The sequence below is a fragment of the Colletotrichum graminicola genome (genome assembly GCF_000149035.1).
Source record: "Colletotrichum graminicola M1.001 genomic scaffold supercont1.19, whole genome shotgun sequence".
NCBI classification, from domain to species: Eukaryota; Fungi; Ascomycota; class Sordariomycetes; order Glomerellales; family Glomerellaceae; genus Colletotrichum; species Colletotrichum graminicola.
This window is the reverse complement of record NW_007361023.1, coordinates 192733-205591: the sequence shown is the minus strand read 5'-3', so window position 1 is coordinate 205591 and position 12859 is coordinate 192733. Positions and strand designations below refer to the sequence as shown.

Here is a 12859-nt window from a genome sequence, read left to right as displayed (position 1 = left end):
GGACAAGAATGCCTTTCTAATTGAAGTATCGCTGTATCATAGAGCACTTCTTACTAATATAGAACTAACATCTATAAATTGGGGAGTACTTCGTCTTCTAGGCCGCCGCCGTTAGTGCTTAGCGGGCCAACGTGTCTAACCGACGGACTAAAGCGAAACAAGGTCCCACCCTTGACAAGAATATAGTAGCATTGGATTCCAGATAACCATCCGCATTTTGAACAGTAGTCTTATTATACTTGAGTACTAACAAGATCCCAGAAGTTTGTACGTGAGGCCGGGTGATCGAGGTGGCCCATACCTATTGCCGTCTCACGTTCCTCGCACTGATGCTGGCGGCGACGGTCCTGATCTTCGGGGCGGCCATCTTGGCGTATTTCCTGATTTCGGCCCACAAGAAATGACGACGGGGGGCGCTGGCGGGATTCCTGATTTGTCTGCATTTCTCTGAGGTTGGGGCGGGTTGAGTTACCCGCCGGCGATGATGGATGGGGATTGATCTTATGCCGTGGGACTTGGGCGTTGAGGCGTTGGGGGTCGACGAGCCGGACACTTTATATCTTTCTGGCTGTTATTTCTGTTTTCTCGTCCATGTTCCTTGTTGGCCGGACAGACTCATAAATCGTAATAGAGAGATTGAAGCAATCCAGTTATCGTTGTAATGGCACATCGCCGTCTGACTAAAAGGTCTTCGTCCTGGATCACCCTGTTCATGTAATTGACGCCCTTGGTTGATAACGGACTCCATATGACACTCACGCACTACTAAGTGCGCCAAAATCCCTCCCCTGGAGATGCGAGCCGGCAAAGACCACATCAATGGCCGAAGCCGAGTGCACGAGAAACACTGAGAGGTGCCATCGATAGAAACACAATATGTACCACAGAATCTGCTGAACAAGCCTCCCTATCGACCAAGAGTGCCACTGGCAGCACTGAATTGGAACTTATTTGCGGCTAAGTACTATTATATAGTCATACCCGTACAACACTCTATCACTCTAGCACTCACTCCGGCTACATGGTAGATGGTAGGAAATATACGGTCTACATATCCGACACAATGCTGAGAGGACGTAAACCAATTAGGAGAAACCGCCCTGTTATGAAGCATTACTCTTCTTGAGAGGGCCCCTTTTGATCCTTGACAAGCATGGGAACGAGATCGACTCCCGTGTCGCTCTCCCCAAGGCAGCAGGAAGAGGTGATTTCCCCAATGGGATTTGGACCAACTCCCTGAAAGGTTGAGGGCAACGCCGCTGGCAATGCAAGGGCTTTCGGAGATGACTGACCTCGACATAGGCATAGTCTATCCTCCTTCATCAAACTATATAGCGACGCAAGTTTCCGACTATTACGTCAGTAATAGGGCGCCACGGGTTCACAACATTGAAAAAAGAAAAGCACAGTTTCTGAATATTCCCACCAAGCTCTTAGGCATTCCAGTGACCGAACACATAGGACCACAACAATCAAAGGTAAAAGTACAAGCCATTCTCTCATACAATCAGCAGGTATAATGTATTCACTATCTATATTATCTAAACACGCCATTGTCATGGTAGTAAATACCAAGCGTTAGACCAGTATCAAAACTATAGTATAACAAGGATTATATCGTGTCCCTGGCGACCTGACGATGTACCGCCATGTACCTTTTTGTCCAGGTTTCCAAAATCAATAATGAATACTACTCGAATTTCTGTTCATTTGGAAAGGGGGGAAGAAAGGGGAGTAAGAGGGGCAGGGGTTGCCTTTTCTTTCAAGTCATCGTTGCTGGCCTGTTGTCTCCATTTTAGTATGAAATTAACCGGTGTACCTGTGCAATCCACGAGGGACTCAGTTGCGTTGGATTACTTGTGACGGAATATTTAATATCCTTCCAGATATCCAGGCGCTCCCAGGTAGACAGCTTGTCCTCAGCTCACCGATTGGTCGAACATTACTGAATGCAGGCAAGAAGTTGTCTCTGTGCTAGTTGATTACGGCTTTCGTTGTCTAATACCTCCGTGGTCCTTTAAGGTTTAGACTTAAACAGATATTGTACGTGGTTAATTTGTAAAGAAAAGTCTACCAATCATCAACTAAAAGGTTCTTATCTTCAGCTCATGCCTATCAAATCTTTGCTATTGCCATCTACGATTCACACTTGTCGGCCGCGACGCAAACATGATGTCCCGCACACCTCCAGGCTTGTCATAAGGAAATGTCCGACCTGCTGCGCTCACCGTCAGTCTCCCAGTAGTCTAGGTAAGCTTTCATAGACAGAGCCCGCTCTCTTCCCAAAGTCTCCCCAATTCTACGCTGGACAAAACATGAAGCTCAATACGACAGTTTCTCATTCCTCTTTTGACTCTGGTCAATAACGGGTGGTAACCAGCGGTCTTGACGATGACAACACATTTATGCCAACTTTACCCTCGTTCTCGAGTACCACAGTGTTTCAGCATCTTGACGCCAACAATCAGCAGGGCTATCAAGCATGCTGATAGAGCCATGAGCCTTTCTCATCACCATGAAGCCCCCTTTCCGGCGTCTGAGTCACAGAATTATCTGGCTCTGGGTACTCGAGCGCACGCTCTCTACAGCGCGCCTGCGACTCGAAACCACAAGCCGAGGCAAACCCAAAGCCGTTCCTGTACTTCAACAGCAACACGCGTTGACCGGGCGCAACCACCTGCCACTGCAACTCGTGATCTCAACCCAAATTCCCAGTCTCTTCATCATTCGTCTAAAATGGTTTCAACTAAAAGCTGCGCCTCTTCCACAAGACGAGCGGGATGTCCAAACAACACAAGATGATTGAAGATATCAAAGCATCATTTCAACGGAGAATTCGCCAACATCAACCGCCAGCTGGCTGCATATCGCCATCTCAACACGGGAAGAGCATACAGAAGCAGTTGAACCTGATTAAGAAACCTGAATTCTCGCTCAGAATGAAGATCGAGCCCGGTGCAGCTTGCAAGAAGCTCGACGATGCTCGAAACGAGTTGTCTGCCCTTGTTGCAAATGGGTTTCCGGCCGCTGTCGCGATCTTTGGGGAAGTCTTGTCTTTCGAGAATCCACGAAAGCCGTTACTGGGTGAAGAGGCAGTCTCGTCGCATCTGTGTTGAGTTGAACGACACGAAGGATGCTTGGAAATTCATCAAGAAATACGAAGAGAACCCGGCGGCGTTTGTCCGGAACTTTCGTGCGGCAACACAGAAGTCAGTCTTATCGGCATCTGAATGTTCATGCCGGAACACTGGTCAAAATTTTCCCATTCCACAGGGCAATTGACACTCGAGCGTTTCCATTGTATTGCGCGGATTGTCCTGCTCCAGGGCATATGAAAGAATCGTGCAAGACACCGGATAAACCCTTCTGCGGGAGATGTTCTGGGCCACAAGATCGCGTAGCAACGCAAGAAAGATGGCGCGCATGCATTCAGGAGAACAGACCTAGTAGTCTTGCTCGTCATAAGGTATGGTCTGAAAAATGCCACGCTAAGGCTAGAGTAGACATGCTGGCCAACCGCGATGAGTACGCGGACATACTGCCAGGCTGGGTGAAGGCTGAGTGTTAAGGGACGGCAGTAACTTAACCCCGCACCGTCCCCTCGTAGGCTCCCTGTATTTCATCATCTATTCACAGGTACTACCATGGCGGAATATATCAACATGGAGAAAGTCGCGGAACAAGACACGACCGAGTCCCAGAGGCAGATCGTTGATGTCCTGCAAAAGCCTCTCCAGAGCGAAGACAACGCCAACCAGGATGCCTCGATACTGGTCGCCGACATCCAGAAAATAGCAGCCGCTCAGCCGTCGAGAGATGCCGCGTCAGGATTTCTCTAGGATCTTTGGATGGTCGTCGTAGACCTCGTATACCTCATTTCGCCGGACCGTCCCTGGCAAGAAACAGGGATGCACCACCGCACCGCCCAATACGCAGATTACGAGTCCTTCTCCGGCCTGAGCTTCCTGCAATATATACGTGCTTTCTGGGCATGACACTCGGGTACTTTTAGTTGTACCTGGCCAGACACGCCAACGCCCTATGGCTTTGTCTTTGTCGTCCGGCGATCTTCTCCCAATGTCATTCCTGCCACCTCTCCTGGTGTTACGGTTTCATTGGTATCGGCAAGGCCTCCGATTGGAGTGATGTGCTGGTAAGGGTCTCAGCCTAGTAGAGTTAAGAATGCAGTCAAATGACGCTGGTACTTGCTAGCGAGGCCTCCAATTAGAATGACTTGCTACTAAGAGTCTCAGCCGGTCTGGTGGGTTTAGAAATGCAGTGAAGCATGTAAACGGACATTAGTTAATCGTGCGTCGCTAAAGGCGGCTGCAGCAATCCCGCACCAACATGGATACCGTCCGGGGACAGTTGTTGCTAACCATGCGGTGTTGGTTCTCATAAACTGATCTCACGATGGTTCCGTAATCTAGTATAGATTCTTCTAATATCCTTATCCTGCAGCCGGAGATGGTATCTCACAACCAGCGCCGATGGTTTAGTGGTAAAATTCTCCGTTGCCATCAAGCAGCGTCGGGGAGCCGGGGGTTCGATTCCCCCTCGGCGCATTTCTTTTGCTTTTGCAGTTTCTGGCTCCCCCCGCGGTGAAATAGATGTCCTCCGGGGGGTCAGTCAATACGACGTGACGATGGCGGGGGGGGATTTGTCCCAGGCCAAGGAAATGGCTTTGTTAAAGATGCTTACTTCACCCGTTTGCTGCAGTTACCGTTGTCCCGGCCGGACCAATGCGTCTTTACTTGCTTACCTATCATCATCCCACGGCGAAAGTTGTCATATATAATCAACAGATTGATGTACGATGTACACTCGAATCCGCGATCAGTCGAGCATCCGGCTACCCGCCTGATCGCCCTCGGCCCGTAACAGCAGATCGACGTCGGTTTAAACAAGCAACATGGCTGGCCGTCAGGATGACAGCACAAGAAAGGAAAAGCTTCCCTCGGCATCTCTGGTCGCGCTAGTCCAGGGCCCGCCATGACGCATACGACTTGTCTCGGCCGTCCGGCCGGGTGCCCTGTTTTCAGGCGACGGAGAGCTGCCCGATTGGCGAGGTCCGGACGACGCACGAAGCCGACGTGTTCAGCGCTCTGCTAACCTAGCATGACTAGTAAGTGTGCCGGTCTCTTTTAGGAGCGCGGTGCGGTAATTGGACGCGGCGTACTAGGGACTGGGGATTTGCCCACAATGAATCAGTCTGTCACTCAGTAAAGTCACCGACCGGCCAGGGGAACCCCGAGACAACGCCGAGCGGGAAGTCTTCTTCGTCTTCGTCTCATCATAGTGGCGTAGCCGCGGTTAGTGCGTGAGTGACGGATGTGCAACACGGCTTGAGGACAAGCAACTCATTACAAATCCGACGTGACGTTTCACGTCTGACCAAAAGAGACGGTCAATCTATGACCGCTATCCTGCGGCAGGGAATCTCACGTAAGGAGTTACAAGGACCGGAAGAGTGGGATAGGTGGACCAGGTCCGTCGTCGATGCGTACTTGAAAAGAGCCAGCCCCTCGTCGCAGGCCGCCGCCCTCTGAGACATTTACACTTTTGAGAAAGCAATTGACTTTTTTTCCCACGTTTTTCAACGATTCGCCCACGGCATCTCGGGACCTGCTTTTCGTCCTTTGTTTTGACACATGGAAGTTTAAAAACTTCCCAGACATACCGATACACACCACGCACAGACATCCCCCCCGTCATGGCGCCCAGGAGAATCCCCGCCGAGGACGCGGACCCGTCGCCGCTCGCGGCGCCCCTCAAGTTCGAGTTCTCGGGCAAGACGGCCAAGAACCGGTTCATGAAGGCGGCCATGACGGAGAGGCTGTCGACGTGGGACGCGCAGCAGCGCGAGAAGCGCGGGGTGCCGACGCCGGAGCTCGTCAACGTGTACCGGCGGTGGGGCGAGGGCGGTTTCGGCGTCATCCTCACGGGCAACGTCATGCTCGACTACGACCAGCTCGAGGCGGCCGGCAACCCCATCATCCCGCCGGGGGCGCCCTTCGAGGGCGAGCGCTTCGAAGGGTTCCGCCGCGTCGCCGAGGCCGCCAAGAGCCACGGCAGCCTCGTCCACGCCCAGCTGAGCCATCCGGGCCGCCAGGTCGCCGCCCACATCAACCCGCACCCGGTCTCGGCGAGCGACGTGCAGCTCGAGGGCGAGGTGATGGGCATGACGTTCGGCAAGCCGCGGCCGCTGAGCAAGGACGACATCAAGCGCGTCGCCGACGACTTTGCCTACGCGGCAGAGTACGTCCACCGGGCGGGCTTTGACGGCATCGAGCTGCACGGCGCACAGTGAGTGACGCATAAGCACCCCCCCCCCCCCCCCCCCGTGAGATGATGGATATTATTTTCGAATAAGCAAAGACTGACAAAAAGCTTACTATTCCAGCGGCTACCTCCTCGCGCAGTTCCTCTCGCCGACGACGAACAAGCGCACCGACGAGTACGGCGGCTCGCTGGCCAACCGGGCGCGCATCATCCTCGAGATCGCGGACGCGGTGCGGGCGCGGGTGTCGGACGAGTCGTTCAGCATCGGCATCAAGGTCAACAGCGTCGAGTTCCAGGAGGGCGGGTTCAGCACCGACGACTGCCGCGGGCTGTGCGCGGCGCTCGAGGCGCACGGGTTCGACTTTGTCGAGCTGTCGGGCGGGACGTACCAGAGCCTGGCGTTCGCGCACCGGCGCGAGTCGACGCGGCGGCGCGAGGCCTTCTTCCTCGACTTCGCCGAGGCGGTGATCCCGGAGCTGAAGCGGACCAAGGCGTACGTCACGGGCGGGCTGCGCACGACGGCGGCCATGGTGGCGGCGCTCGGGACCGTCGACGGCGTCGGCCTGGCGAGGCCGGTGTGCAACGAGTTCGACCTGCCGCGGAAGCTGCTCTCGGGCGAGGCCAAGAGCGCTGTTGATGCGTTGCTGGACGAGGACGACTTTGGGATGACGAACCTGTTGGCTGGGACGCAGTGAGTCACACGCGTGTTGCCGAGTGAGAGATGGAACTGACGTTTTTGATAGGATGCGGCTCGTCGGCCAGGACAAGGAGCCTCTGGACGCCACCCAGGAGAAGTACAGGGAGGTGTTTGAGAAGTCGATGGCCAAGTGGTCGGAGGGGATGGCTGACAACGGCGACAACTCCAAGTACGGGTTCATCGACATCGAGGGCACGAAGCTGCAGCCGTACGGCACGCCGTACGCGGCGGCGGCGTGAGGGCACGAGGCGATTCTTCAGGCATATGGAGAGATATGACCAAGTCTCGTTTGACGAAGAGCAGGATCGTGTGCGTCCTAATAGATTTGAATGTCGGGTGAGAGTCAGTGTAATGGGAACCGGAGATAGGCATATGTGACAAGGACGATGCATCGATTTGTGTTCAACTTTTGAAGGTGTGTATATGCACTTTCTGCCGGTGACGATACACACCCAATCAATGAGAGAGTTCAAGACGAACCACTCCAGCTCATCCGATCATCCTGGTATGGCCAGTGATTGCCGGCATGGCCGGCCGCACGAATCCACTGGGGCGGAGAATGGAGGTAATGTAATATCAGCGCATTAGCACGGGACATGCCAAACCTTGTATCACGGGAGATGGGACAAACCCAATTGAGTTTATGGAAAAAGAGAGCAGTAACCAAGTATGAGGGAGTAAAAGTGAAAGTGAGAATGTGAGTATGAGTATAACTATGAGTATGAGTAGTCTTGCTCACAGTTTCTGACTTGCTCTCATTCTCTCACCCACTCTCACTCACTCGCTCACTCACTCTCACTTACTCTCACTCACTCTCATTTGCTCTCACTGACTCTCGCTCACTCACTCACTCACTCCCACACTCTCTCCCTCTCACCCACTCTCTCTCACTCTCTCACTCTCATATCCCCCCGCCGATCTCCGGGGACTCCACCCCCTGCTCCTCCCGCAGGGAGCTTCCAGGCGTCAGGCACTAAATCCGGCGCCTGCCGTCCCATCTCCCCTAAGCTCCAATCCCCCTCCCCCGCCATATCGTCATTTTCCGAGCTTCATCATCTCTTCTTCCTCTCGTCTTCCTCCCGCATGTCATCGTCGAAAGCTAGTCGCCTTTGCGTGACCCCCCGATCTCCCGACACATTGCGCATAGGTATTCGGCCTGCTTCTCTCTTTTCTCTCCATCTCAGTCTTTGGATCACGACAGCACCTCCACCACGACGGCACCACGACAGCACCTCCACCACCACCACCACCACCACCACCGCCAGCAATAGCGATGCCGTTGACGATACAACCCATTTGCTAGATTGATTAAATCCTTCCGCCCTCTCTCTTCTCCTCCATCTTCTTCTCCCTCTCGCTCTCCCTCATCATGTACGTCGCCCTCGTCCATCCAACCCATCGCCCATCACAGCTAACCGCCCAGGATCGAACCCTCGCTCCGCCTGCGCCGCGCCATCACCGCCGACGATGCCCTCCTCGTCAAGCGAATCCTCAAATCCCACCCGCGCCTTCTCCATAACCCCGACAGCTCCCCCGATGGCCTCTCCAACTCGAACCTCCACCTCGCCGCCTCCCTCGGTCACCTCCAAATCTGCCGCCTCCTGGTCCATCTCGGCCACGAGGATCCCGATCCCGCTCTCAACGAGCACCACCAGACCGCCCTGATGCTCGCCGCTGCCGCCGGTCACACCGAAGTCGTTCACTTCCTCTGCGAACGCGCCCCAGATGTCATCCTCCGCCGCGACATCCGCTGGCGTGACGCCATCATGGAGGCCAGCCGCGGCGGCCACGACACCGTCTTGCAGATCCTGCTGACCTACGTGCCCCACGGCGCCCAGGACGCCGTCCGCCGCACCGACCTCGACGGCAACACCGCCTTGCACTTCGCCAGCAGCAACGGCAACCTGCTCGTCCTCCGCACTCTCCTCGCCGCCGGTGCCGACCCCGAGCGCCGCAACGTCTGGAACTGGACCGCCATGTCCTACAGCGCCACCGTCCAGGCCGAGGTCTACCTCAAGGGCCTCGTCACCGAGGTCGAGCGCCGCAAGCTGGTCCGACACGAGGTCGAGCAGTTAAAGAACACGGCCAAGGGCGTCGCCACCGCAAATGCTGCCGGCGTCCGCGTCGTTGAACAAGACGTTGACGTCGACGACTGAGGGGACGATGCCCGACGAATGTATATACCAACACTGCAGGGAACATTTTTATTGGTGATGGCGACGAGTTTCGGAAACAGTATTACAATACCCGGCGATAGACGCGTTTTATTCCACCGTTTTAAAGCGCTTACAAGCATTTACGATAACCGCCGACACCATACAGTCTAGACAGGGCACGCAATCGACGTGCCGGGGGAGCTGGAAGCTCCAGACTCTGGACAACTGTGGACAGCCAAGCGGATGTCCGCTGCTTAACTGCCACCACCGCCAGACACGGCACCGGGTTCAATTGCCCTTGGATCGATCCACGAGCATACCCCGTTATCCACCATCAAAACAACCTAGACTACACCGCGACTACTCTGGGTGTCTTCCCCCCATGTGTTAGCTCGCCAAGGCGCTTTCCACGATCCCGTTGGAGACTGGTGGAGATAGAAAGTAGGACACGGAGCCAGGTTGATATGACAGGCGGTAATGGGCCGGGAGTAGACGACATTGGCCAACCAACCTGGCGGCCGAGCCGGAAGTGCCAAACTTGCTGGTGTTTATTGCATCGAGCTCGACAGGCTGGCAATACAGACGTTGCCGATCAGACACAGTTAGCCAATGGAAGATGGGCATCAACAAGCGGTGTGCCTTTTTGTCGATTGCATGGAGATCTGCCACATCCACATATTTTGTGTCTTCTGGGAGGCAGGGCTATGGTTGACAAGGGGCTCGAACGTCGACAGACGCGGATAAAGAGTTCGAATATCCTCTGGATGATCCACCGCACCCGTCTCTCGATCACCAGACACACAGCACACATGCGCCACAGATCTAGTCAAGTGAGTTGCACAATCAACTTACGCCAGCCAGCCACGTGGTGTACTCTACTTGAATGAGAGACGGAATCACGGACAATTTCTCACCCAGAAGTGCATGCATCAAATGAAGGCCAACATAAACACCAGAAGCACTGCGCCCGGTTCCAATCTTGCACCTCCTTTTTAAAAGTTCTCACTCTTGGAAACAACACGGCGTTGATTCATCATTGACGCCCCGCTGGGTCTCCCACTCATCCCAACTCAGATGCCACGACCATGACAAACATGCCGACGACTGGTATGACAATCACCGCAGTCACGCGGGCCATCGTCCCATGGTTCGACGGCAGTGAGTTTGCGTCAACCGTGTTCTCAACTCTGGTGGCCTCCAGTCACTGATTCACACCTGCGCTCGATACCACTATATATTGAATTCAGTTTGACCATGCTGGTCCTTTTTCTCCAGTCCATCTCGCATCATCACTTGCCGTCCAGGTTCTCAAGCAAAAGCTCACAAACAACTTCAATTCATCTTGATCATCCACCTGCACAGCAAACACCACTTGATCTCGTCTTCCTCATCTCCCGCAGACTCACCGTGGCTTCGTACGACTCCTCCCACGCGGAGGAACCGGAGTATCTACCGTACCCAGCAACCAAGCTCATCGTCGCCCAGTACTGGCACTGCTCGCAAGACCCTCCGTTCTGGGGCTACCTCATCGTCGGTACCTTTTACGATCGCCACAACAACGTCGTCTGGAGCACCGAGATCTTTGCCTTCCAGCCCGACACCCGCCACAGCCGGGACGCTCACTTGGACGCATCGTCCGAGTTGGGGGTTGGTGAGTCACTTGCCATCCGCACACCGTCATTCACTGCCAGTCAACAATGGAACCCTCCCTCGCCTTCGGCCGTATAAATAACCTTTTAGTCCTCCATTGCTAACCCTTTCCCAGCATCAGCCGAACCAACCATCGACAGAGACCTAGCAGATCGATTTGCTCACAGTCTCAACCTCGGCCAAAGCAACAGCAGTATTACAAGCGCAGCATACGGCCTATCACGCCCTTCACACTATCTCGACGCCACGCAACTCTGGGATCCGTCGCTCATAGGTCCCGCCCCCGGCCACTGGGTCACGCAATACGATCACCGAATCGGCAACTGGGTGAACACCTGGCAACCAGACCGGCCGTCTTACCCCTGAACGCTTAGCATCAACCGCCCGGTGTCTGTCTCGCTCACACTCCCCCAACCACCATGTCCAACCCAATTACCGGCCATGACGCGGACCCCCGCCGGCCCATCTTCAGCCCCACCAACGGCATGCCCATCCAGCGTTATGGCGACGCCTACATCCCGCACGGCGGATGGGCCGGCGCTTACGGAGGAGGCGCCGCCCCGGGCTACGGTAACTACTACCTCTACCAACCCAGCCCGTACTCTTACCCCGCCGCCGCCGCCGCCACCGCCGCCCCGGTGCCGTACCCGGGCTCGACGGCCTACACCTGGCCGAACTCGCAGCCCGGCACGTATGGCACCTACCCCCTCCAGCCGGGCGGCCAGGGATCTTACGCGGCGCGCGCGGCGCAGGGCCTCCCTGCGCTGGACCCGCGCAACCCGGCGGCACAGCTGAGCAACTCGACGGGCGGCACCGGCTGCGAGCCGGGCTACAACTACTTCTTCCCGGCGGCACACACCAAGATCCACGTCTTCCGCACGGCGCAGCCGCCGTGGCAGCTGCCGGCCAACGCGCGGGTGCCCTTCGCAGCCTTCCACGTGCCCGTCGGCACGACGCTGGCCGAGCTGCTGCGCGGCTTCGGCGCGAGCAACCCGAACCCGAAGAAGAACAAGTGCTTCGAGATCGTGCAGGCCGGCAACGGCCGGTGGTACAAGGGCCTGTGCTTCTCGGGCGACGACAAGGACATGATGAAGAAATGCGTCGCCGACGTCGGCTGGGACGCCGGGCGGACGGGCCTGCCGGGCCAGAAGCCGGTGGTGTGCGTGTGGCTCGTCAAGGATTGAGGTTGCGGCTTGGCTCTTTTCGCGTGGGTTTGAAAGTTTGGTAGTGCCTTTGGCAGTTCTTTAGTTATCTATCCATGGTGACGGGGTGTGGAAATTGGTTTCAAGACGGGTTTTCGTCGATGGCTATCGTTTTTGGTGTTTTGATGGGATCAAGGGTATCAAGTGCGCCGACGCCCGGGGCCATTGCCCCGTTTTCCCTTTTTACTATCCAGCGAACTATATTGAATATCAAGGTCTTGAGACATGATGGATCGCGTGAGAAAGCCCCGTCCCAGCCAACTTGTATCGCCACACTCACACCGAGTGATACGGCTTACCCGTCGTGGAGACCGCCGGCACCGCGCACGTCGTTCCGAGCGCCCCCGCTTCACCGCGTCCGCGCGGGTCCTCCGGAGCACAACAAGCACGCACACGTCACCGCCGGAGCCCGGGATGATTTGCGCCTTTATCCAGATATTCGAGTCCCTCAACGTCCCTGGAGAGCTTCTATGGGGGGGGAGGCCGAGTGTGCGACGCCTGCGCTGGCGTGCGCGTCTTCGCTCGCGGATGGCCTCGTGCTCTCGGCACATGGAAAGCGCTGCCGTCAGTGAGACGCGAACGATCCTTTGCCATCAGATGGGGACGGAGGCAGCGAGAGCGCGTTATCGTTGGACGTAGCCATCCGTGAAACGAAGCAAGTTGGAATCCTTCAAGGATCGGAAAAGGGGGCCTTCGTCGCCAAAGATGCCCAGGTGCTGGAGACGCACATCCCTTTATACAGGGCTGGGCATGGGGCTCGGTATGTTGCACGCGTTCCAAGTGTCAAGAGTGGCGCAACCAAAGACAAGCCTCATGAACGGCAGTATAGTTGCGCTGAGGCACGTATTCGAGGCGGTCCCTCTCAAGGTTGA

The 12859-nt window shown here is 55.8% G+C and overlaps 5 protein-coding genes and 1 non-coding gene across 6 annotated transcripts; all 6 read left to right on the top strand.

The window, feature by feature from the left end:
* Positions 1-3644: 3644 nt before the first annotated feature.
* Positions 3645-3839, top strand: GLRG_05533 (uncharacterized protein; the record flags this gene model as incomplete). The annotated part of the gene is made up of 1 exon (XM_008096218.1): positions 3645-3839. The coding sequence occupies one exon, from the start codon at positions 3645-3647 to the stop codon at positions 3837-3839; it is 195 nt and encodes a 64-aa protein (XP_008094409.1).
* A 645-nt stretch (positions 3840-4484) lies between these two features.
* Positions 4485-4565, top strand: GLRG_13135. The gene has a single exon. It is a non-coding gene; the product is annotated as a tRNA-Gly (tRNA).
* A 1148-nt stretch (positions 4566-5713) lies between these two features.
* Positions 5714-7218, top strand: GLRG_05532 (NADH:flavin oxidoreductase/NADH oxidase; the record flags this gene model as incomplete). Its single annotated transcript, XM_008096217.1, has 3 exons — positions 5714-6306; positions 6404-6973; positions 7026-7218. 3 exons carry the CDS (start codon positions 5714-5716, stop codon positions 7216-7218), a joined length of 1356 nt encoding a protein of 451 aa, XP_008094408.1.
* Positions 7219-7694: 476 nt separating this feature from the next.
* Positions 7695-9135, top strand: GLRG_05531 (uncharacterized protein; the record flags this gene model as incomplete). The annotated part of the gene is made up of 3 exons (XM_008096216.1): positions 7695-7698; positions 7932-8013; positions 8403-9135. The coding sequence occupies 3 exons, from the start codon at positions 7695-7697 to the stop codon at positions 9133-9135; spliced, it is 819 nt and encodes a 272-aa protein (XP_008094407.1).
* A 1094-nt stretch (positions 9136-10229) lies between these two features.
* On the top strand, positions 10230-11151 carry GLRG_05530 (uncharacterized protein; the record flags this gene model as incomplete). Its single annotated transcript, XM_008096215.1, has 4 exons — positions 10230-10293; positions 10411-10439; positions 10498-10786; positions 10901-11151. The coding sequence occupies 4 exons, from the start codon at positions 10230-10232 to the stop codon at positions 11149-11151; spliced, it is 633 nt and encodes a 210-aa protein (XP_008094406.1).
* Positions 11152-11204: 53 nt separating this feature from the next.
* On the top strand, positions 11205-11969 carry GLRG_05529 (uncharacterized protein; the record flags this gene model as incomplete). The annotated part of the gene is made up of 1 exon (XM_008096214.1): positions 11205-11969. The coding sequence occupies one exon, from the start codon at positions 11205-11207 to the stop codon at positions 11967-11969; it is 765 nt and encodes a 254-aa protein (XP_008094405.1).
* Positions 11970-12859: the final 890 nt, after the last annotated feature.